Source organism: Cebus imitator, unplaced genomic scaffold (assembly GCF_001604975.1).
Source record: "Cebus imitator isolate Cc_AM_T3 unplaced genomic scaffold, Cebus_imitator-1.0 Scaffold313, whole genome shotgun sequence".
Lineage (NCBI taxonomy): Eukaryota > Metazoa > Chordata > Mammalia > Primates > Cebidae > Cebus > Cebus imitator.
Window position 1 is genome coordinate 507,689 of NW_016107628.1, and position 25,817 is coordinate 533,505.

A 25,817-nucleotide genomic window follows, 5' to 3' on the forward strand; every position below is an offset into this window, starting at 1 on the left:
TTTTGATATGGAGTTTCACTCTGTCACCCAGGCTGAGGTGCAGTGGCACAATCTCAGCTCACTGCAACCTCTGCCTCCCAGTTTCAAGCAATTCTCCTGCATCAGCCTCCCAAGTAGCTGGGATTACAGGGGCCTGCCACTATATCCGGCTAATTTTTCGTATTTTTAGCAGACAAGATTTCACCATGTTGGCCAGGCTGGTCTTGAACTCCTGACCTTGTGATTCACCCGCCTTGGCCTCCCAAAGTGCTGGGATTACAGGCGTGAACCACCGAGCCTAGCCAATTTTTAATTTTAATTTTTGCAGACTGTCTCGACTAGAGAGAAGTGGTATAATCACAGCTCACTGCAGCCTCAACTTCTGTGGCTCATGTGATCCTTCCACCTCAGCCCTACCCCAAGTAGCTGGGACTACAGGCATATGCCACCAGTCCTGACTGGTTTTTTTTTATTTTTTGTAGAGACAGGGGTCTTCTTATGTTGCCTGGGCTGGTCTCCAACTTCTGCCTCGGCCTCCCAGTGTGCTGGGATTACAGGCATGAGTTGCCGTGCCTGACTGGAAAAGATTCTTCAGTGGCTCCTATGCTTGACACCTAGGGCATATCATCTCTGCCTCCTTCATTGGTTGACTGAGATGGGGATCTCACCATTCTGCCCAGGCTGGTCTTGAATTTCTGATTTCAAGCAGTCCTTCCTCAGCCTTCTGAGTAGCTGTGATTACAGGTGCATGCCACACCTTTGAACATCAGGTTCATGCTCAAAGTTTTCACTGATAGAGGTTAATAAGCAGTTTGGAGACCACTGCTGTAGAGTATCCTTCTGCAGAAGTTTTGACATTTAATTCTACTTACTTTTATCATCTGTGCACATGTATTTTCTAGAGCAATTATGAGTCAAAAGTTCAGGCAGTCTGGGCTCCTGTAGGAGTTGATATTTGGTTTTGAGAGAGATTCTCTAGAGCTGCTTTTAATTCTGTGGGAGTGGATAATAGTGGGGTAAAACCTATGGTAAAGAGTTTTGATTATGGAGGTGGGAAAATACCAGATCTGTTCATGTTATACTGGTCTGCTTATTACCTTAATTTTTAATCTTAACAAAGTGTGCAGTCATTTTTCCCACTTGATAAGACTTTTTCAATTAATAAAATTTTAAACTATAGATGGAGAAGACATGCTCTGTTGCTAAAGAATATAAACAAGGACTGTTGAGAGGGAGAAACAAATGCTGTGTGAGGAATGCTATACAAAACTCTCTACCTCAAAAAGGAGGAAAACAAAATGCATTGCAAACAGCTCTTCATTGTTTTTGTTTGGGTTGCTTCATGGATCTGTTTTTTGTTGGCATTGTCTTTCATCATCACCCTTCCAGGTGTCCTTTCCTGAAATTCAGTCAGCCTCAGCCCCACTCTTTTAGTATTTCTACTCCCACCTTGGCCTATTGTGAACAATCTTTGGCCCACTGTCTCTTAACAGAGGATACTTTTAATAAAACAGCTTAGATTTCTGTAGAGGGTAGTGGGGGCAAGGATAAGGATGAGGCTGCTTCTGGAATAATTGTTATGGGAATGAAAGGGCTGTTGAAAGATTAGAGGCCAGTGTGCCTGGATACAAGGACTGGGGTCATAATTATACTTTGTCTTTTACCAGTGCCTTTTGTCCAAGTCACTGAAAGGGCCTAACAAAATTCTGATCTGAATAATATTATTCTTTGCTCTTTGGAATTTACTGGAGGTGGCAGCGAGGCTCTGAAAAAAATAAGAACGTTTTATAGTGGCATAAAAGGAAATAAGTTAGATACCCTGATTCCTTGTTAAGAAAAGTTGAGTCTGGTTAAAGTTGGTAGATTTAGGTGAAACAATGTTTGTCATTAAATGAAATGGGGTGAGATGATTTAGTGGAAATGTTGCATTTCTTCCCCACCTTTGTCTTTGTGCTTAGAGACTGACTGTTCGTCCTAAGAGAAACAAAACAAGGTTCCTTCCTAGGGATTGGGTGTTCCTGATTTCTAGTTCCAGCTCTTCTTATAATCTTTAGTAGCTCTTCTGCCCTTGTAAGCTTGAAGTTAGTCATCTGAGTGAACAGAAAGCTCACGCTCTTCCCCCAGGAGTTTAATTTCTTCTATCTGTTGATTATGTGTAAAATTATATTCAGAATCTGACCCATCTCTTTATGTTGTGAAAACAAGTGTTTTATGGAGTTTGAGGACACATATGTCATTTATTTACATTGGAAGATTCTTGCCTAGAGGGCAGTGCTGAAGTTAGCTTTATGTATTGAGTTGAGACTCTTTGCATGCAGTACCTGTCACTTGATATGTGCCTGCTGTTCCAGGTTTTATTTTAGTTCCCACTTTCCCATCTGAAAATTCACTGCCAGTTAACTCAGTGAAGGAAGTAAAGAGATGGTACTTGACCTCCCCCCAAATATGTCATTATATGGAATTTAAACATAGGGAAGAAAAAATTCTGGTGTGTCTTTCACAAGCTGAGAAGCCCTGTTAAGCACGCATACAGAAATCATTTTTATAAAAGTGATAAAACCTTGTACATTGTTAAATCTCCTTGTCCCTATTTTCTTTCCCAGGTGGTTTCCTAATTGTTTTGGTTTCTTCCTCCCCAAACCCAGGCTGGCTACAGCAAACATCATTCAAGATGTCCAGCAAAGGGAGCAGCACAGATGGCAGAACAGACTTAGCTAATGGTAAGGGGCCAAAATGAAGGTGAAGCTATTTTTACTATCAGCCGAGGCTCTCCTCCCTGCAAGCGAGAGTGGAGGCCTGGATTTTATTGGAGGGAAGGAAACTTTCCTGTGTTGTTTTGAGTATAGGAAACTACACAGGAAACACCTTGGACTGTATTGTACTTTTGCTTCTTCTGATTTTATCTGATCATTTTCAGAAGATCAATAACAGAGCTTTACTTCTAAGAGGTCGAGTGGTTTGGAGTTCTGTAAGGCTATAAGGATGGGCAGAACCTAGGAAATGCTGTTAATAAAGGAGAAAAATAAGATCCAATGGGTGGTAAGAACAAGGGAATTTTAGGGAAGATGGCGGGCAGATGGCCTGAGCCCAGGAGTTTGAGACTAGCCTAGACAACATAGTGAGACCCCATCTCTTTTAAAAAAAAAAAAAAAAAAAAGCAGTTACATAAGGGATGAGGTTAAAACCCAACTAGGAATGGGATTTCTTTCCCCTCCTTATTTAGTTCCCTAATTTCCTCTCCCTTCTTTCCATTTCTCTCCTTCCTTCCTTTCCCTCCTTCCTCTTTTCTGGATGAGTGCTGCCAGGTGTCAAATCACTGGCTTTAGGGCAGATTTGAAGGCAGAATATAAAAATTCTAATAGAGTGTAACTAGCACCTGGGTTATTTAACCAATGCTTCACCTCTGAGACAACTTTTAAGTTAGAGAAGCTGCCTTCAAATGTATATAGCTGGGCAGCAGAGTTCAGCATTCCTTAGCACCTTGAAGGTCAGGATAACAGGCTAAATTCTAGTTGATGTGATTGAAAGGAAGGAGCCGCGAGATTTTCAATGTGCTTTTTTATTGCTTCACATGTTCTTATCACTGCCATTTATTCATCTTTTGTTTGTTTTGTTTTTTGAGATGGAGTCTTGCCCTGTCACCAGGCTGGAGTGCAGTGGTACGATCTCGGCTCATTACACCCTCCGACTCCCAGGTTCAGGCGATCCTCCTGCCTCAGCCTCCCAAGTAGCTGGGATACAAGCACGCACCACCACGCCCAGCTAATTTTTTATGTTTTTAGTAGGGACGGGGTTTCACCACATTGGCCAGGATGGTCTTGATCTCTTGACCTAGTGATCAGCCCGCCTCGGCCTCCCAAGGTGCTGGGATTACAGGTGTGAGCCATCTCCATGGCCTATTCATCTTTTGTAAAGGAAAGTGGTTCATATTTTTCACTGGGTTTAGTTGAAGGGCATGGGGTTCTAGAGGAGCTGAAGTATACTGTTGATTTGGAGCTTCACCATTAGCTAGGTCAGGATAACTTACAAGCCAAATCCAGTCTGCCACTCGTTTATTAGAACACAGTCATGCCTGTTTGTTTATGTAGTGTTATGAGTTGCTTTTGTTCTGCATAATGGAGTTGAGAGGTTGTGGTGGAGCTCCATATGTTCTGAAAAGCCTGAAAGTTTTACTCTCTGGCCCTTTACTGAAAAAATTTGTAAACACCTACACTAGATCTTGGTGATTTACTCTTGGGGCCTTCTTGATGAGCTTGTGATACACTCTGGCCCTTACGTTAATGTGGTAAAGCCTTTAAAATTGTCAATATTTGTCACTTGTAATTTTAACAATAAATGCTGGATGTTTTGGTGTTTTCCTTTTTTTCTTTTCTATAGACCTGTTAGGTGTGGTATTTCAGTCCCTGCTTACCACTCCCAAGCTCAAACCCAGCTGCATTTCAAAAAACTGTAACTGCTAAACTTTCTTAGCATATATAACAGACTCAGCAAATGTTTGGTTCTTGGGTTCAAATTTCTGTACTTTTTTACTTTTCTTCCAGCCCCTAGCCCAGTTGTTTTATAGTGTGCTCTTAGTCGAGGTCTTTTGTTTTTTCAAAAAAAAAAAAAAAAAAAAGACTTTTATTTATGTCTCCCACCCTTCTGTTACTGCTTGAATCAAAGCACTTGTATTGATCTTTTTTCAGTTTTGGGTTTTGCCTAAGAATTCATTGAAAAGGATTTGCATTGTTTCAGAGATCTTTACAAATTACTGTTTTAATCCACATGACTAGACAGTAAGGTGCTCCACCTTTGAATTCTTAAACATTATTATGGTATTGGAGTTGAATAGCTCATACTGGAGTTAACACACACCTGGTCTGCCTTTCCTGACAGCTTTTACTTCTGGAAGGATAAAATTTATAGCCATCTGAGGAAAGGAGGCCCTTGAGCAGCATTTAAAATCTTTATTCTCCCCTTTTTTTCTTCACATCTTGACTTAGATTGGAAGTTGTGGTGGTATTGGCTCTAGAACATTGCTCAGATGCTCACTGGAATTGACTTGGCTTTTGTAAGATAAGAGAATGCAGTATGTAGTTATAGGAGATAAGATCAATGAAAGTGACCTAGTTATTTAACTACCAACATAGCAGATCTAGAATATACTGAACTTTCTTCTTAGGTACCACTATAGTAGCCTAGCTTTTTATCACTTTTATATATGCTTCCTAATAAAACGTCTCAATAAAGTGACTAAAAATTGTATTGAAAAATTCAAACTAATGGAAGTAAGTCAAAATATATTTACTAGCAAAAGGTGAGCAAGAACCCACTCAAATGATCATATTTCCCACTTACCCCTTCATATTCCTTTCTTGAAATTTCTTTCTGCATTTTAGACACTTAGGGGAAGAAACTTAAGATTTAGGTGACAGGAGGTGTAGTAGTACTTTCTTAAAGCAGAAAATGGTGCAACTCCACATCCATAAGTCAGTGATTTTTATCAGTTAGTTTCCATCTTAGGCTAAGAAGATGGCTATACTAGTTCTTGCTGGAGTTAGCTGTTCTTTTTATTTCTGCTTAATTATTTGCTATAACTTAATAAATGCCCATCCAATACAACAGAGCCTATGGTAGATGTGTCAGGTACACTTTTATACAATATGCTAATGTTTTGCCTCTTGAGAACTTGATGTAATCTTAGATTGTGGAGTTGTGGCAGTATTGGCTCTAGAACATTGCTCAAGTGATCACTGGAATTGACTATCGTGAGCTAAGAGAATACAGTACGTAGTTATAGGAGATAGGATCGATGAAAGTGATTTTTATCAGTTCCTTTGCTTTTGTTGAAGTACTTTGTGTGTGTATTTGATCTTAATCCTTTCAGTTTCTTGTCTTTTGTGAGATTTCCCCTCAGAGGATACTCTTTTTAATCATTTGTAATGAAAATACTTTGACCAAAGTTCATTTTTTTGGTCTTTTGATGTGATGATTTCTTAGACTAAGGAAGTCCTTCTGATCACTATCCTGTTTTCTTATTTTTCCCTCTCATCTACCCATTCCTCACTAACTTGCAGGAAGCCTGTCTAGCAGTCCAGAGGAGATGTCTGGAACTGAAGAGGGGAGGGAGACATCCTCAGGCATTGAAGTGGAGGCCTCAGACCTGAGTTTGAGTTTGACTGGGGATGATGGTGGCCCCAACCGCACCAGCACAGAAAGTCGAGGCACAGACACAGAGAGCTCAGGTGAAGATAAGGACTCTGACAGCATGGAGGACACTGGTCATTACTCCATTAATGAAGAAAATCGAGTCCATGACCGCTCAGAGGAAGAGGAAGAGGAGGAAGAGGAGGAAGAAGAGCAGCCTCGGCGCCGTGTACAGCGCAAACGGGCTAACCGTGACCAGGACTCATCAGATGATGAGCGGGCCCTAGAAGACTGGGTGTCCTCAGAAACATCAGCTCTACCCCGACCTCGCTGGCAAGCCCTTCCTGCCCTTCGGGAACGGGAGCTGGGTTCAAGTGCTCGCTTTGTCTATGAGGCCTGTGGGGCAAGAGTCTTTGTGCAGCGTTTCCGCCTGCAGCATGGGCTTGAGGGCCATACTGGTTGTGTCAATACCCTGCACTTTAACCAGCGCGGCACCTGGCTGGCCAGTGGCAGCGATGACCTGAAGGTGGTGGTGTGGGATTGGGTGCGGCGGCAGCCAGTACTGGACTTTGAGAGTGGCCACAAAAGTAATGTGTTCCAGGTGAGGCAAGGGAGCATAATAGCAACTGAGAGAATCAGGCATGAGTTTGACAAATCTGAACTGCTGCGTAGAATGAGAGCTGGTAGTGAGTTGTAGGAATTAGGTATTGGGACTTGGCCCTACTTTGGCTCCCATAATGACCTAAATACACTGAAAGACTCTTGGCAACCATTAGATTCCTTGAGCATATGGACTGTTGGAAACCTCATAGGTAGGATGCATGCAGCTTATTAAATGTGTGCTGGTAGGAAGCAGTGTAGTATAAGCACAGGCTCTTGAACTAAACTGCCTGAGTTCAAAGTCTAGCCCAATGCTTACTAGCTCTGTAATCTTGGGCAAGTTATTTTACTTTTGTCTTCAATTTATCTGAAAAATGGGACTAATAACATAGGGTTATGAGGATTAAATAACAATAGAAGCTAAGCATTTAGAACTGTGGCTGGTACTTAAAGATTAACATTTGATAAATATTAGCTAATATTGTTATTATTCTGTAAAGATTTTTCTCAGCCCCATCTACTGTATTGGTACCAGCCGTTTATCCTAAGGGTGTTTTATTTTCTTCCCTGATGTCCCCCCTATTTTCCTTTTTCTTTGTGGCAAATTATATTTGCTTTCTGAATCAAGGTAGATTTTCCTCCTCTATTCCTTTTCTCCCCTGCTAGGTACAGTCCTAGTTCGCCTGAGCTCTTAACATGTACCAGTTTAATCTTTCAGGGCCAACTGAAATGCTCTGTTAGATCAGAGGAAGTTTTTTCTCTCCCTTTCCTTTAACTCCTGGAAGAAATTGGTCTTAGCCAACTGTACAAGAGTAGGAAAGCTAAGTTTCCAGCGTCATGTAAGAAAAGGGGGTAAGCTGAGGTCATCATCATATATTTCATTCTCAAGTTTACCTCTTTAATTTCTTTTGTGTGTCGTTTTTTTCATTTTTAATACCTCAGGCCAAGTTTCTTCCTAATAGTGGTGATTCCACTCTGGCCATGTGTGCCCGTGACGGGCAGGTTCGGGTAGCAGAACTATCTGCCACACAGTGTTGCAAGAATACGAAACGTGTGGCCCAGCACAAGGGAGCGTCTCACAAGGTAAGTAAGACCTTGTTCCAAAGTTTGTGCAATCCAAATCCTCTGTGGTTCTCAGCAAAGGTTCTCCCTTACCTCTGCCCATTGTGTCACCTTTGTTGTGGTCACATGCTTCACCTCTGTCAGTCCTTAAGATTTATAGTTAAGAAAGGAGCAAAAGCAGCCACCCTAAACTCCTAGGAAGGCAAGTATTTGAAAGGTCCCTAGATCATGCACTTACAGTATTTGGCCCCTAGGCCAAGCCATAGTTGGTTTGGAGATCTTTGAAGTCTCCTATGCCTTCTAAACCTTTTATATTTATTCTGTTTTTTTTTAGAGTATTTTGACAGTTTCAAGGTGCTAGTGGTTGATTCTTAATGTGTGAGAGCTTCAGCCTTCCAGCTTAAACTCTCAGTTCACAAATAGCACTGTTTCTGAAAGCCCTATTTAAAGCTGGAAATATAGGCCAAATAATCATGGTGGCAGCTAGTGAGGAGTTAAGAGCTGCCTAGCCTTAAGGTAGGCATGGTGTTCTTTTGTGCCATGAAAAGAGGATGGTACTCTCTTTAGATACCCTAAGCAAAGAGTAGGTGGACCTGGAGTATACTTTTCTAGCCAAGGTGGCTCAGGATATTTGAAAATTACCTATTTCATTGATTCTTAAGTCTACCCCCAACCCATTAGATAACTAATTTTTATAGCTAAGATGTAAGGAATGAAGTTGGGCACCATTTCTCTCTGCACCTAAGGATATGGAATTGATTTTTAGAATGGGTGTGGTAGCTTATGCCTGTAATCCCAGTGCTTTGGGAGGCTCAGGTGGGAGGATTGCTCGAGGCCAGGAATTTGAGACCTGCCTGGGCAATACAGCAAGACCCCATCTGTTAAAAAAAAAAAAAAAAAGGTGAAAAAATCAGCCGGGTGTAGTGCCTTATGCTTGTCCCAGCTACTTGCTTGGGAGGCTGAGGTGGGAGGATCACTTAAGCCCACAAGGTTGAGGCTTCAGTGAGCCATGATCATGCCACTGCACTTCAGCCTGGGTGACAAAGTGAGACCCTGGCTGGAAAAAAGTAAAATGAACTCTAATGGCTGATGTTTTTCTTTGCTATCTCTGTTCATATCCCTTGGGGATAGTTGAAATAGCAAGTCACCTGTCCTTTGACTTGTATAGAATAAACAAAGCTATAAATAATTTACATAGAACAAGGGTAAGTGGCTTAAATTGTCTCCCTTCCTGGGATTTTATGACAAAAAGGTAGACATTTCTCTTATTGGGACATTTTAAGTGCAGCCCTTGCTAAAGTTATAGGAATGGACTAGATGACCTCTAATTGTAATATTTGGAAATCTCATGTTTTTCCGTTTTTTTTCCTTCAGTTGGCTCTGGAACCAGATTCTCCCTGTACATTCTTATCTGCAGGTGAAGATGCAGTTGTATTCACCATTGACCTGAGACAAGACCGCCCAGCTTCGTAAGTGTAGTAGTAACATCTTTACAAAACTGTATCTCTTAGCCTTGAACATATTCCATGTGTCTTGGTAATGCCTAACTCTGGTTCATCAGAATGGTACCTTTGTGCCTATGGTAAGAGGTAGTTTAATGTTAAGGAGAATTCCTTACTTTGTCTCTTTCTCAGCAGTGAAATACTATTCAGTCTACCTTCATTTCTCAGTTTAGTTATTACATGTGGCCTTTAATAATTTGATGATATTCTGCTCCTTATTCACTTGGATATCATTCATTTTACCCACAGAAAGCACATTATTTCACAAACTCGTGTAGAGATATGGCCCTGTAAATTTTAAATTTAGTTATTTATAGAAACATACAAATAAATGATCAATTTTGGACAAAAATATTGGTAGCTGTAGTTGCGTTCTGTTTTATCACAGTTCATTTGTATGTAAATTTGAGACTCATAGGTAAATGTTATCCCTTTTTAACTGTGTGATATCATAGAAAAACGCAGCATCTTGTTTGGATCCAGGTGGACCTAGGTCAAATCTCAACTAAGGCACTACTAGTTATGACTTACGTAACCTTCTGAACTTCAGTCTCTTCAGTCTTGCTGTGGGCATACTTTTTCCCTCCCTCCTGCCTTCCTTCTCTTGGGGTTTCTATGAAGACTTACATATATATATATATGTTTATATCAATTTCAGCCATGGTGTTAGACATTATACTGAGGCATCGAATAAATATATAACGCCATGGCTGAAATTAAGATGTAGCTAATAATTACAATTATTTTAGTTTTAGTTTTTCATTTTTATTGCCTTTTTTTTTGTTTGTTTTGAGATGGAGTTTTGCTCTTGACACCCAGGCTGGAGTGCAATGGCACGATCTCGGCTCACTGCAACCTCCGCCTCCTGGGTTCAAGTGATTCTCCTGCCTCAGCCTCCCAAGTAGTTGGGATTACAGGCATGCACCACCATGCCTAGCTCATACTTTGTATTTTTAGTAAAGGTGAGGTTTCACCATGTTGGCCAGGCTGGTCTTGAACTCCTGACCTCAAGTGATCCACCTGCCTCAGCCTCCCAATGTGCTGGGATTACAGGAATTGATGTAACCTAACTTTGTAGCTTTGTAGTTAGATAACTAACTTTGTAGTTCTCTAACTTTGAGGAAAACATTTAATCTTTTGAACTGCATGATGTTTGTTATTTCCAGTTCTAAAGTTCCAGGGTTCTGTGATGATAATGGAAGATTAGCAAGTTTTTATAGGACAGGGGAAGAGCAAAAAAGCAAAAAATGATAAGTTTATTTAATCTGCTGTGTTACAGAGTTGTGAAACAGAATGAGTTCCTACCTTGCGGATCAGGTTCACAGGGAAACTATTGTTAGGCCACCAGGAATTGGGAATCTGGTTCAAGTAATGAAGAGAGTGAATGACTTTGGCAGATTATTGAATTTAGAATGAAATTACATAGGTAGAAAATCTGGCTGAGAGTTAACCATGAATCTGAACATATGCAATGATAGGTGGAATAGAATCTAAAGAGGGGAACAAGGAGAAAAGATTAGAAGGAGGCCCAAATCTAGATTTGAGTAATAAAGACAGTGAGTCTTTAAAGTTTTTGTTGTAAGGGTTAAAGTAGTGTTACAGGCTGGAATGGGGTGAAAGGCTGAACATTTGCTTATGTCAGAGGCATTTTTTTTTTCTTTTTCTTTTTTTTTTTTTTTTTGAGGTGGAGTCTCACTCTGTCACCCAGGCTGGAATGCAGTGGCATGATCTTCTCAGAGGCATTTTTGTGTGAAGTTGGCATTGGGGAGTTTTTCTTTTGTATATATATGATAATTGCCGAATCTGACTAACATCTTAGGAAACTAACATCTTAGGAAAAGAGTTTGATTTGAAACTATAGGTGGAATATTCCTTCAGCCAGTGGAAGCCAGTTTGAGGTATTCTTCAAAGAAATCTTGTGGTCTAATCTGTAATTGTTTTTCCCTTTTTGCTGGGACATATGTGCTCATTACTTTTAAGGCAAAATTTGTGAATTTGTTTCATGTGGTTTCCTCTAATGTGAACATTTTTTCCTCCTTTTGCCATGATAATCATTTTTGTAGGACCTCTGCATGTCCCCTGCAGAGCTCAAGGTACTCTGCATTTACGCATCAGGAGAGTTTGTTTTATGGGATTATGTTGAGGCATAGAAAGATTGAGTTCTTCGTCAGGATTACATAACTGTAGAGCCAGTACTTCATAATCTATTCCTTAGTTTCTTCATTTTGCTTCCACGTGGTAACTTTAGTATTTGTTAGACCCTGTCCTTCTGAAATTTCAAATTGCTGAGGAAATAAGATAGTCCTGTGGGGAGGAGTAGCATCAGCTCATACTCTTTCCCTGTCTAAAACTCATATTAGAGCGGTCTTTTAGTTTTGTCCCTGAAGCTGTTATTCTTTTGACATGTTTCCTGGCTTGTGTTTTTGAGGTGTACGTGTGTTGGGGGATGGAGGTTTCCCCTAATGACGTTCATAATCAGTGGCCTCTGTATTTTTTTATTTTTATTTTTTAATTTCAAAATAAATAGAGATGGGATCTGTGTTGCTTAGGCTGGTCTCGAACTCTTAGGCTCAAACACTTCTCCCACCTGAGCCTCCCAAAGTGCTGGGATTATAAGCATGAGGCACTTCACCTGGTCTTCTGTATTCATTCATTCATTTCGTTTATTTAATTTTTTTTTTTTTTTTTTTGAGACAGAGTTTCACTCTTGTTGCCCAAGCTGGAGTGGCAATGGCGTGATCTTGGCTCACTGCAACCTCTGCACTCCAGGTTGAAGCAATTCTGTCTCAGCTACCCGAGTAGCCGGGATTACAGGCGTACACCATCAAAGCCCAGCTAATTTTTTGTATTTTTAGTACAAACGGGGCTTCACCATGTTAGCCAGGGTGGTCTCAAACTCCTGGCCTCAGGTGATCCACCCTCCTCGGCCTCCCAAAGTACTGGGATTCCAGGGGTGAGCCACTGCGCCTGGCCTGTATTCATTTAATGAAAAGCTGCAGAGATATTAAGTAAAAAAAATCTCCACTTTGCCTAGAACAGTTCTAGGCTGAAGTGACTTTGACTATTCAGAAAGGATGCTAAAATCATTTCTTTACGAAGAAACTTGTTGTCATGGTTATATTTCTTTCCGTTCCCATAGCATCAGAAATAAATAAAACCTTAGACTTGAAAGCTAAAGCCAAGCCTCTTCCTATAGTTTCTTGAAGTCTTGTAAATTTACCAATCTTCATTATATGATGTCGTATTTGACTGGTTGAATGCTTAGATCTGAGAATATTCATCATGCCACCCTTAACCTGGAACAAGTTGTGGCTGTTTAGCCAGATTTTTCTGGATTTCTTCAATGAAAATTTATCAGCTTTCAGTGTGCATATTTTAAGCTGGGTTTTTAATTTTTTTACTTTTTGAGACAGGGTCTCATTCTGTCATCTAAGCTGAAGTACAGTGGCAAGATCATGGCTCACTGCAGCTTCAGTCTCCTGGGCTCAGGCAATCCTCACACCTCATCCTCTTGAGCAGCTGGGACTACAGGTGCATGCTACCACACCCAGCTAATTTTTTATTTTTTATAGAGATATGGGGTCTTGCTATGTTGCCCAGGGTGGTTTCGAACTGCTAGTTTCAAAGTGCTGGAATTACAGGCATGAGCCACTGTGCCTGGCTTAAGTTGGGTTTTAAGTGACTTTTTTTTTTTTTTTTTTTTTTTTTTTTTTTTTTGAGGCAGAGTCTTGCTCTGTTGTGCAGGCTGGAATACAGTGGCGCGATCTCTGCTCACTGCAACTTCTACCTCTCAGGCTCAAGTGATTCGTCTGCCTCAGCTTCTGGTGTAGCTGGGATTACAGGCACATGTCACCACACCTGGCTAATTTTTGTATTTTCAGTAGATATGGGGTCTCGCCATGTTGGGCAGGCTGGTCTCAAACTCCTAGCCTCAAGTGACCCGCCCTCCTCGGCCTCCCAAAGTATTGAGATTACAGGGATGAGCCACCATGCCTGGCTTTAAGTGACATTTTAATGGAATCTGAGAGATAGACTCTGACCTTAAGGTCTTTTTTAGCCTACTGTTTCTGTGATTCTTCCTCCACTTCTCTCCTTGGTCCCAGGTGATCGGGAAGACGTACTTATACATAAAGGGTAGGAAGGTATGGGTAGCATTGTCTGATTAATGACTGGCTGTTACTGTGTTGGACTCCAGCTAAACAGGCTTCCTGAAGAGTGGTACATTCATATACCTTTAGTTGATGCTATTTTTTTTGAGATGGAGTCTTGCTCTGTAGCCCAGGCTGGAGTGCAGTGGCGCGATCTCGGCTCACTACAACCTCTGCCTCCCGCGTCCTGGTTCAAGCAATTCTCCTACTTCAGCCTCCCAGGTAGCTAGGATTACAGACATGAACCACCATGCTCAGCTAATTTTTGTATTTTTCTTTTTTTAGTAAAGACATGGTTTCACCATGTTGGCCAGTCTGATCTTAAACTCCTGACCTCATGATCCACCTGCTGCAGCCTCCCAGGGTGCTGGAATTATAGGCTTTAGCCACTGTGCCCGGCCTACCTTATGCCTTTTAAGGAACACTAGAAAGTGACTTCACTACATGTTTTTTTTCCTTAATCCCCAAAGTTATGTAATAAATGTATGCATTTTCCTGTTAAAACAACACTTCTTTCTTTCCAAATGAGAGTCTCTTTGGTTTCTTATTAGCCATGTTACTCTCTTAGCTCTCCCTTGCCATGACCATCTGGATCTTTTGGAGGAAATAATTTTCTGTGTCTTTTACTCTTAAAGGAAACTGGTGGTGACAAAAGAGAAAGAGAAGAAAGTGGGGCTGTATACAATCTATGTGAATCCTGCCAATACCCACCAGTTTGCAGTGGGCGGACGAGATCAATTTGTAAGGTGAGTTTGTGGCTCTTTTGTGTCTTTTACAGTTTATAAGACTGATGCATTATATATTACCAGATGCTCCATTATGGAGAGTTATGAATTTTCTAGAAATCCATTAACTATTATCTTGAATTTTTTACCATTTTCCAAACATCTTATGTGCCTTTTGAGATATTCTGTTCTCTTATAATTAACAGTCTCTGAGGGGTGGCTTTACATATTTTAGAGATTATCCAGTTTTAAAGAAGTTAGATGATGGTCAGGTGCAGTGGCTCACACCTGTAATCTCAGCACTTTGGGAGGCAATGGAGGCCAGATCATGAGGTCAGGAGTTCAAGACCAGCCTGGCCAATATGGTGAAACCCCGTCTCTACTAAAAATACAGAAATTAGTTGACGTGGTGGTACATGCCTGTAGTCCCAGCTATTCAGGAGGCTGAGGCAGGAGGATCACTTGAGCTCAGGAGGCAGAGGTTGCAGTGAGCCAAGATCATGCCACTGCACTCCAACCTGAATGACAGAGCAAGACTCTCTCTCAAAAAAAAAAAAAAAAGAAGTTAGATAAATTAACCAAGGTCCTCACATAGCAGCTAAGGCATCAATTTAGGTTTACGAGCAAGTGCTGTATTAGTAAATAATCTTCACCATTTTCATACATAAATAAACATGCACTAGAAATTTTAAATACTGGTTTTCAATTCAGAAATAGTTTGACTTGGGAGCATTTAGTGTGAACTGAGGGTTTTTTGGCTTTCACTATCCTGAGCTACCACTTTTCTTTATCCATGGTGATATCTTTGTTACTGTGAACACCTTTTGTTAACACTGGTTCTTGAGAAACATGACCTAAGGGAAACAGACACCGTGGATTCAATCTTCATATGTATTAGTTAATTTCCTCTGACCCTTAGTAATAAGCTGTATTCATCCCTGTCCAGTTGGCCTATTTTAACAATGTTTCTTTGGGATCATCAGTTTGAAAGGAGGAGAGAGGGACAAGATCACTAAAAAAAAGAGTGACTTTTTGCTTTCCTAATGGTAAGTGAAAAGCATCATCTTCCTTTTGAAATGAGAGCACATTTTATAGCTGTATTTCCACATGCGTTTTATTAAGAAGAATCATAGGGAATAGGGTAAATTTTTAGAAAATACATGAGAGATGACTTTACCTTGTTCAAGAATCCTTGACAAAACCTTGTTTCTTTCTTCTTCCTCTATTCCCATGCCTTCAAAATTTGTTTCCTCTAGTCACCAACAATCCTCAAGTATGTCGCAATAGATTTTTTCTTTTTAGATAAGAAGCTGTTGATCAAGAAGGCTTGTAGTTGTACAGATTTTCAGTTGCTACCTCCTCCAAGTTGAGCATTCACTGAAATTTCTAATTGGGAGTTCCTACTTAGAGTTCCAAATTACTTGAAAAGTCTGTCTCTAGCGAATTCCACTAGAACAAAGATGTTTGGGGGGGAATGTAGGAGTTTGCTGTATTGAGAAATGTAGTTCATAATGTTTTAACCCAAAGCTGATACTTTCTCAGGGTTAGAGTACGGCTTAGAATTTTAGCGTTTCAACACAAGGAGAAATCAAATCTGTCTCTTATCAGCCTCATATCCTCTATTGGCTATTTACTTGGCAGAAGTTATGTAAAAAAAAAAAAAGTTGTTTTTTTGTTTGTTTGTTTTGTTTTTTGAGACAGAGTCTCACTTTGTTGCCTAGGCTGGAGTGTACTGGCTCCATCGCTGCAATCTCTGCCTCCCAGGTTCAAGCAATCCTCATGCTTCAGCTTCCCAAGTAGCTGGAATTACAGGCATACGGCACCGTGCCTAGCTATTTCTGTATTTTTAGTAGAGATGGGGTTTCGCCATGTTGGCCAGGCTGGTCTCAAATTCCTGTCTTAAGGGATCCGCCTGCCTCAGCCTCCCAAAGTGCTGGGATTACAGTCGTAAGCCACTGCGCTTGGCTACTTGAAGATTTTGAGGCATACTGATCCTATGTGAGCAGGTAGCCCTTTAAGCACTCCAGCTCTTCTCTGACATTAGGTTACACTCAACTTCTTTGGCACCTCTTCTGTTCAGCCAACCGAATGTTTTGAGGTTTCTCCTTTCTTATTCTTTCTTTGAAAGAACCTGAACAGCTCACCTTCAGGTATAAATTTGAAAACATTTGTGCTGAATATTTTATACCATAACACCATTAACTTTTACTCCTAGCCTAAAGGAATTACTTCAAGGGAATACAGAGAAATAACTTACTTATCTTCAAGGCTTTGCATCATTAATACTGAATTTTAGTTTAGGGTTATTAAGTATTTAAGGGGAGCTCTGGGGAGACATGCTTTTTGGCCTGTGCCCCAAAAAAAAAAAAAAAAAAAAGTAGGCAAGTGGAGGAGGTATAGGTGTGAGTCCCTACTACACCAGTTAAGCTAAGCTAATTCCTGTTTAGCTTAGTTTTAAGAATTTATAGGAGTAAAAAAAGGCTGGGCGTGGTGGCTCACACCTGTAATCCAAGCACTTTGGAGGCCAAGGTGGGCAGATCACCTGAGGTCAGGAGTTCAAGACCAGCCTGACCAACATGGTGAAACCCCGTCTTTAAAAGAAAAAAAAAATTAATTAATTTTTAAAAATTAGAAAAATTAAAAGGAGCCGGGCACGGTGGCTCAAGCCTATAGTCTCAGCACTTTGGGAGGCCGAGGCGGGTGGATCACGAGGTCAAGAGATCGAGACCATCCTGGTCAACATGGTGAAACCCCGTCTCTACTAAAAATACAAAAATTAGCTGGGCATGGTGGCGCGTGCCTGTAATCCCAGCTACTCAGGAGGCTGAGGCAGGAGAATTGCCTGAACCCAGGAGGCGGAGGTTGCGGTGAGCCGAGATCGCGCCATTGCACTCCAGCCTGGGTAACAAGAGTGAAACCCCGTCTCAAAAAAAAAAAAAAACATTAAAAGGAGAATATGTCAGATGAATCCTTTAGTGGTAGATTTGGCAGTGTGATTGGCCGACATGAAAATTTATTGTTAAAGCATTAGATATAGGCCCTGATTTATGAAGCATAGTCAGTAAATCATCTCTTCACTCCCCGGTTTTTTGTTTTTGTTTTTTTGGGGGTTTTTTTTAAGATGGAGTTTCACTCTTATTGCCCAGGCTGGAGTGCAATGGCATGATCTCGGCTCACCGCAACCTCCACCTTCCGGGTTCAAGCGATTCTCCTGTGTCAGCCTCCTGAGTAACTGGGATTACAGGCATCTGCCACCATGCCTGGCTAATTTTGTATTTTTTACTAGAGACAGGGTTTCTCCATTTTGGCCAGGCTGGTCTTGAACTCCCGACCTCAGGTGATCTGCCCACCTCGGCCTCCCAAAGTGCTGGGATTACAGGCATGAGCCACCATGCCTGGCCACTCCCCAGTTTTTAAGCCAAAATCAGCAACACTGAGAGAATATTAGATTAAAGGCTGGTACAAAAGAGAGACTTAGGTTAACAAGTTAGTGGGTGCCTGAAGGCGTGTGGGAAGAAATGTGGTAAAGGTGTGGAGAGGATGCTAAAACTATTCCTTACATGACTTAAAATTAGGGGGCTTGGTGTGATGGCTCATGACTATAAAACTAGAGCACTTTGGGAGGCCACAAAGCTGGAGGATAGCTTGAGGCCAGGAGCTCAAGACCAACGTAGGCAATAGACCAAGACCATGTCTACCAGAAGAAAATTCAAGAAAAAATTTTAGGCTGGGCATAGTGGCACACTCCTTTAATCCCAGCACTTTGTGAGGCCGAGGCACGCAGATCATGAGGTCAGGAGTTCAAGACCAGCCTGGCCAATGTGGTGAAACCCTGCCTCTACTAAAAATATAAAAATTAGCTAGGCATGGTGGTGCACTCCTATAGTTCCAGCTACTTGGGAGGCTGAGGCAGAAGAATCGCTTGAACCTGGGAGGCAGAGATTGCAGTGAGCCAAGATCACTCCACTGCATTCCAGCCTGGGCAACAGTGAGACTTTGTCTCAAAAAATAATAATAATTTTTAGTAAATTAAATACCACCAGGTGTGGTGGTATGCTCCTATAGTCCCAACTATTTGGGAGGCAGTAGGAGGATCTCTTGAGCCAGGAGTTTGAGGCTGCAGTGACCTGTGATTGCACCACTGCACTCCATCCTGGATGACAGAGTCTTAAAGAAAATAAATAAGTAGGCCGGGCGCGGTGGGTTACGCCTGTAATCTCAGCACTTCGGGAGGCCGAGGTGGGCAGATCACAAGGTCAAGAGATCGAGACCATCCTGGCCAACAAGGTGAAACCCCATCTCTACTAAAAATACAAAAATTAGCTGGGTGTGGTGGCATGCGCCTGTGGTCCCAGCTACTTGGGAGGCTGAGGCGGAAGAATCACTTGAACCCAGGAGGCGGAGGTTGCCATGAGCCAAGATTGCGCCACTGCACTCTAGCCTGGCGACAGAGCAAGACTCCGTCTCAAAAATAAATAAATAAATAAATAAGGAAAAGAAAATAAATAAGTAAAAATGAAAATAAAGTAAAATATAAACTGTCAAAGCCTGTTATATGTTCAGAAAATAGTGGGAAAGTTAGTATTAATCTTTCTATGACTACTGTCTATCACAGGGCTTGACAAACTGTACTGCTTGTTTTTATAAATAAAGTTTTATTGGAACACAGCCATGCCTTCCTTTACATGTTGTTTGTAACCACTTTGATGCTACAGTAGTAGAATTCAGTAGTTATAATAGAGATGAAATGATTTGCCGGTTTACCAGCTTAAAACATTTACTATCTTGACCTTTAAGAAAAAGTTTGCCAAACCCTGTTCTAGCATCATATGTAGAATATATTAGGTTATTAATAAATAGTTGGGGCGTAGTGACTCAGGTCTGTAATCCCAGCACTTTGGGAGGCTGAGGCAGGAGGATCTCTTGAGGCCAGGAGTTTGAGGCCACACTAGGCAGATGCTGTTTCCACAGAAAATAAAAATAGTAGCCCAGCATGGGGGTGTGCATCTGGAGTCCCAGCTACTTGGGAGGTTGAGGTAGGAGGGTCATTTGAGCCAGTGAGGTGAAGGCTTAAGTCATCAGTAATCTAACTGCCAAAGCCAACAAGATACTTTTCAAGTCTTTTTCTCTACTCCTGACATTGTTTATTACTTCTTCCCTGAAACACCTTCTCTCCTTGATGATGTCCAGCCACTCCTCAGTGCTGTCCATGGGTTTGTCTTCCTTTGTCCAACCATTAAATGCTGATGTTCTCTAGTAGCTCAGTGTTCAGCTGTCATCTTAATTTATACTAGAGAATTTTAACTTGAAGTACAAGTATTATGTGAACCTCCAGAAAGGGTGTTTATGTGCATTTTTCTGGGGAAAAGGGACTATAGTTTTTATTACATTCTGAAAGAGGCCAGAGATTCTAAAGGAGGAAGGGAAAATCCACTGTTTTCCATTGGAGATCTAATTCCATTACCAATGCTTTGACTACCACCTATACATGGATATATGACTTACATCTGTCTCCAAACCACACTTTTTCTGAGTTCTAGACTTAAATCTACTTGACAAATGTATATAATTAACTGACGACTTCAGCCAGAGAAGTCTCAGTGGTGAGCTGAGGACCAAAACCAGATTAGGACGGGCTGAGAAGTGAATAGGAAGTAAGGAAGTGGAAATACTGAATGTTGATCATTCTTCACAGTAATATGATTGTAAGGGGAAGGAGAAAAAAAGCAATAGTAGGAAAGGACAGTCAGTAGAAGGATTTTTAGAAAGTGGCCAGATGGTGATGAGGAAGAGGTTGAGAAATGAGCTGACCATCAAACAAGGTCCCTGGAAAGATGAAATGAAGAACATTTGTTGAGAGGCTCTGAGATTGGAGGAGACTGGGTGAAGACAGATACTGGATCTGTCTTGTTCATCACTGTATTTCTAGCACCTAGCATAATATTTGATGCGTAATATATGTGTCATAAATATTTGAATTTAAAGCTTGCCTTAGAGGAAGGAACGTGAAGGTAGTGTGCTTGATAAGAAAGAGGTAAGGAGAGGGAGTCTTGAGGATATGGGTGGTGGTTTGTAATAATTATTGTGGTATATAAGAGGGAGAACAGGCCAAGTAAGGTTTCAAGGAGGGATTACAGACCCACTGACTTACCTTAAGTTTGATTTCTACCCATGAGTAACCCTTTTCAGTAGGTAACATACACATAAAAGGCTGTATACTAATGTTGTTTCATTGAAAATTAGCAGTATGTGATTTAAAACTTGAGAGAGAGAAACCACTTCAACCTGACAGAATTGAGGATTGCCACTTAAAATGGGAAATACATCGATGAAGGATTTAGGGTTTAATGCCGGGTGTAGTGCCTCACGACTGTAATCTTAGCACTTTGGGAGGCCGAGGCAGGCGGATCCCTTGGGGCCAGGAGTTCAAGACCAGTCTGGCCAAAATGGTGAAACCCTGTCTCTACTAAAAATACAAAAATTACCTAGGCGTGGTGGCTTGTGCCCGTAGTCCCAGCTACCCAGGAGGCTGAGGTGGAAAATCACTTAAACCCACGAGGTGGAGGTTGCAGTGAGCCTGGGTGACAGAGTGAGACCCTGTCTCAAAAAAAAAAAAAAAGGGGAGAGATTTAGGGTTTGGAAATGGATTGAGAAAGGACCGGCCTTTAAGCAAGAGCATGTACCAGAAGCTTGGTTTGGAAAATGTTGTTAATCTACATGCAGCTGGCAGTTTCCTGCCACTACATCAAATTGCAGTCCTTTAAGGGATTCGTTTTTAAATTTTGATATTTTCATTGCTTTTCCAACCACAGGATTTATGACCAGAGGAAAATTGATGAGAATGAGAACAATGGAGTACTTAAGAAGTTCTGCCCTCATCACCTGGTAAGATTCATGAAGGGCCAGTTGCTCCAGGCTTCCCTGACTCGACCCCAAGGCTACACTTGAACTTGGGGGTATGGTGGGAATAGCTTGGACTTTCAAGTCAGTCATCTGGATTTGAATCCTGGCTTTACCACTTACCAGCTTTGTGATTTTGGCAGTCATTTCACTTCAGATAGTCTCAGTTTTTAATCAACAAAATAGAAATAAAAATAACTGCCATGCACCTTGATGGTGAGGCCTAATGAGACAGTGTACAAAAAATGGCCAGCAAACAGATGACAAGGAAGAGAAAACCCCAAGATGCTACCCCCTGAGGTGGTCATGTTTCATCAGTTATACTCTTGTCTCTGTCTGTCTTTCTCAAATCTCTGGGAGAAGATATAGGGGACTTTGAAGGAAAAGCTGTTTCCTGAAGATGGTATAACAAATGGGGGGGTGGGGCATCAGTCAGTATCTGCTCCTTATTGCAGGTGAACAGTGAGTCCAAAGCAAACATCACCTGTCTTGTGTACAGCCACGACGGCACAGGTACGTGAGCAGGGCCCAGCTCCTAGGCTGGCATGCCCCCTCTGTCTAGGGAGCTGCTGAGCCAGTGAGGCATGTGCCCTCCAGTGCTCACCACTGTGCTATAGCTCCAAGTGGAGCAGCTGGGGATTAACTGCTGATGGTGAGCACATAGCGGGAGGATACAGCAGATGACCCTTGGAGATGCCAGGTACCATTTGCAGAATGCTGCAGATGATACTTGGCAGGGCCTGTCCTAAAGCCCAGGTTACTTGCCTGAGCAGGTTCTTATGCCTTTGACTCATTCCTGAGTTAATGGGTATGATCTTTTTGAGTATTCTGCTGCCCCTGGGTTGGCAGTGTGTTCCTAGTCTACCCTGTACAGTCTGACTTGCCTGGTGTTCCAAATAAATAAGATGGGTGCTATACCTGGGTATTTGGAGGGGGCACTACTGGCAAGAAGCCCCAACCCAACCCCAACTCCTGGTTCCTGCTTTTCAGCCTTTGCCTTCACTGCTGTGTTCTTGTTCTTGGCAGAGCTCCTGGCCAGTTACAATGATGAAGACATTTACCTCTTCAACTCCTCTCACAGTGATGGGGCCCAGTATGTTAAGAGATATAAGGGCCACAGAAATAATGCCACAGGTGAGACTGTCTTCCTAGGTTTCTGTGGCCCAAGTCTATTGGCTTTGGAGAACCACAGTGTCTTACTCAGGTTATACAAATAGAAACTACCTAAGGAGTAGGCTGCCTGTGTTGCCATGGGCACTGAGCGATTATCCTGAACTGGGCTGGAGTTTCCATGTTTTCTCTGCTATGCTAGAGGAGAAAGCTCTCAAGAGCATCTCTTGACACTGCAATAATGTTTGCTTCTAATTGGTTTGGACATAAGGAGATAAGACTAACTGTTTTTTAGATTTCAGGTAACTTCAAAATAAGCATAAATGCCTTGTCAGGGAGTCAGGGAAAGCCCTCTTTAGTCAGTGGTCCTGAATTGCTTAAAATAGGGAGTGACCTTGTACCTTTAGGAGGGAGGAGTAAACGATTCTTTTAGATGAGGCAGAAGAGGAGGAATGGTGGTAGTACCTAGCCCAAGATTGGCCTGTTTTGTTCCATGTCTATGGTTCCCAAACTCTGGGGCACATTGGAATCCCTGATGTATTTTGTTTTGTTTTGTGTTTTTGAGACACTCTTACTCTGATGTCTAGGCTGGAGTGCCGTGATGCAATCATGACTCACTGCAGCCTTGACCTCCCAGGCAACTGTAGCCTCAACCTCCTGGGCTCAGGTGATCCTTGCACGTCAGCCTCCCGAGTAGCTAGTACTACAGGCATAGGCCACTACCTGTGGCTAATTTTTGTATTTTTTTTTTGGAGACAGGGTTTCACCATGTTGCCCAGCCTGGTCTCCAACTCCTGGGCTCAAGTGATCTGCCTGCCTTGACTTCCCAGAGTGCTGGACATGAGTCACCAAGCATAACAGTCTGGCCTTAACCCCATATATTCTAATTTAATAGGTATGGGGTGCAACTTGGGCATTGAGATTTTTTTAAACTGCCCACATGATTCTGGTGTTCAGAAAAGCTGAGGAATCACTACTCTGTTGTTACCACTCCTAACAGATACCTGTCATGATTTTGTCTTGGAGATAGCAGAAGATTAGTTTTATTATTTTTTTTCCTGAGCTGGTAAGGAGGGAGGGAAAAATCTATTCTTGGATCTCAGCACACAGGCAGATACAAGAAGGGTGCCAGTTTCATGGCCAATATTGTACTGACCATAGTAGTTGGAACTCTTGGTTTCTTGTACTGATTGTGACGAGTAGAGTCCTGTTAACGGTAACAAGCACAGATCACTTGCTTCTTAGAGGCAGTTGTGGCATATACCTTCATCAGTCTCAGATCAACTGACGACCCCAAAAACATTGACAAGGTACCAATGAGGTCCACATATCAAAGATAATCCTAGGGCATAAGACAGTGCTGCCTAAGAGTAGGCAGAGCTGGGACGATTCAGGGTGGGACAGGTAAGGCATTAGGGAGGCCTGTGGGTGCTTGATAGGGTATAAACTTAGTAAGACTGAGACTGCTGCTAAAGGACTGCAGATTCCTCTGCCCTAAGGAGCTCTTTGGGAGAATATAAATCATCTCTGGGACTGTTATGATTCTTATAACTGTCTATTAAACATGCATAATCTCTTGATTTGTTTTGTGAAAATGAAAGTAATTTTTCAGCCCTCAGCTGAGTTAGAGTTAGTGAATAACTGAATTCCCTTTGAGATGAATATATGTAGGCCTGACGCCAACCCTCATGTGGTTTGTTCCCTCATTTATCATTTCAGTAAAAGGCGTCAATTTCTATGGCCCCAAGAGTGAGTTTGTGGTGAGCGGTAGTGACTGTGGGCACATCTTCCTCTGGGAGAAATCATCCTGCCAGATTATTCAGTTCATGGAGGGGGACAAGGGAGGCGTGGTGAGTATGGTGTGCTGAGCTGGCTGGCTCCATAGTCTCTCCAGGCATTAAGGTAGGTTTTAGCAGGGACACTGAATTCTCACTGTGACTACATGACACCATGTTTTAGAGGTCCAGCCAGCTAAATTAAAAGGCTGGATAGCCTGGGGTGCTGAGTTTTTGATGGAGTATTTTATTCCTTCTCCTATCTTCAGTCCCTGTAAAGCATAGTGTACTAAGACAAGAAAGGGATCTTAGGGAAGAACCTCTGTCCTGTGATGTAACTTATCTCTAGGCATGCACCTTTTCCAAATGAAAAAGCATTGTGTTAGGGTGCACCCTCCTACACTATGCTAAAGATTTCTCCATCTCTCTTCCCTTAACTAAGTAGTGATCTGGCTGGATCTTAGGTTAGCAGATAAAAGCTATAAAGAGCATTTTTTAAACAGTTGAGAAAGTCAGAATATGGTTTATATATTAGATAACATGGTACTCAGTATCAAATTTATTTGATGTGATTACTTATGTAGGAGAATATCCTTGTACTTAGGAGATACTTGTTGAAGTATTTAGGGGTGAAGTGTCATGCTTACATTCAAATAGATAAACACACATAATGTGTACATGTAAAGAGAAAGCAAATATGGCAATTTTTAGTGCTGAGCAGCCTGTTTGCTATATAACCCATGATCATATCATAGTCTGCCTGTCCTTTGAGTTCTGCAGACCTCTGTGAAGTTAGGGCAAAAAGGAAGAGTGAGAATCGAGTTAGTGAATGAAGAGTGATCAGCTCTTAAGATGTATTTGGTTAACCTTTTTTTTTTTTTTTCTTTTTTCATTTTTGAGACCTAGAGTTAGGAAAGAGTTCAATTGCTTTCTGTTGTAAGGTTTTTGGACCACAGGAGATGGGAAAAAGACAGTTTGGAAGACTAAATTATACTGATTGTTCAAAATAGTCTGGTTACCCAAGGCCTCTAAGTAATGACTGAAACAGCTTGGTCTTTCTTCCTTTTTATTCCTTCTTAGTTGTGGGGAACTTCAAAGAGCCTAGCCATCTCTTGATGAGGTTTATTCAGAGAGTGGTTTTAGAATTTAGGATGGTTCCTTGCAAACAGGATCCCATTCCTTATGTTTTTCTTGCCCTGGTACAAGGGTATTTCAAATTTTCTTCTGGTTTCCTCTAAATTTTTGGAACCTGAGACCTTCATAGATCTAGGGCTTTTATGGTTTGAATACAAATGGAGAGGAGTCTAGAAGTTCAAGGTGTGTCTCACTCTTTCTTGCTTCATTTCCTACTCTTCCATAGGTCCCCTGTGTCATCTGCAGTGAACGAACCCAAAACCCTTGAGTCTTAATGGGAATTATGCAATAGGCATTTAGAGAAAGGAAGTCAGAAGGGGCCAGTGAATTTTTTTCTTGACATAAACTATTGTCTTGCATTTTGTTCTAGAGAGGTGCAGAGCTGAATGCCTTCTCCCAGGCCAGCATTTGTCCATTCTCCAAAAGCATTCTGCAGGCCAGTTTGCTTTTAGCTCAGCCAGTCCCAATGTTTGATGATTAACCCATTTGCCGAGGTGGGGAAGGCATCTACTTGGAATGGGTGGGCTCCAGGCCTAAATTTTAGTGGTCCTAAGAGTAAGTGATTAGAACAGGAGATATAGAGACTACCCCTGAAGCAAATTTCCTTACATATTCTTGTCTCTGTGTAAGCTGAATGATTGATGTGGTCTTTCACTTGGCTCCCTCTGTTTTTTTGTCCTAACTTTCCAGCAGTGGGGGTCACCAGGCACTAGTCTCAGTGTAGTAGACTCAGCAGTTCTATGTCATGGAAATTGT

The 25,817-nt window shown here is 41.7% G+C and overlaps 1 protein-coding gene across 13 annotated transcripts in view; it reads left to right on the plus strand.

The window, feature by feature from the left end:
• DCAF8 (DDB1 and CUL4 associated factor 8) overlaps positions 1-25,817 on the plus strand; it is a 47,299-nt gene that overhangs the window by 17,370 nt on the left and 4,112 nt on the right. For 9 of the 13 annotated variants that reach the window (XM_037729620.1, XM_017503614.2, XM_017503620.2 and 6 more), the window contains 9 exons: positions 2,625-2,699; positions 6,036-6,706; positions 7,648-7,788; positions 9,142-9,236; positions 14,053-14,163; positions 20,955-21,027; positions 21,498-21,555; positions 22,069-22,176; positions 23,872-24,002. In XM_037729620.1, coding sequence (XP_037585548.1) covers positions 2,651-2,699; positions 6,036-6,706; positions 7,648-7,788; positions 9,142-9,236; positions 14,053-14,163; positions 20,955-21,027; positions 21,498-21,555; positions 22,069-22,176; positions 23,872-24,002 — 1,437 coding nt within the window. In that variant the 5' untranslated portion in view covers positions 2,625-2,650. The remainder of the gene's footprint in view (positions 1-2,624; positions 2,700-6,035; positions 6,707-7,647; positions 7,789-9,141; positions 9,237-14,052; positions 14,164-20,954; positions 21,028-21,497; positions 21,556-22,068; positions 22,177-23,871; positions 24,003-25,817) is intronic. The other 4 variants (XM_017503624.2, XM_017503626.2, XM_017503627.2 and 1 more) reach the window with 1 other exon arrangement.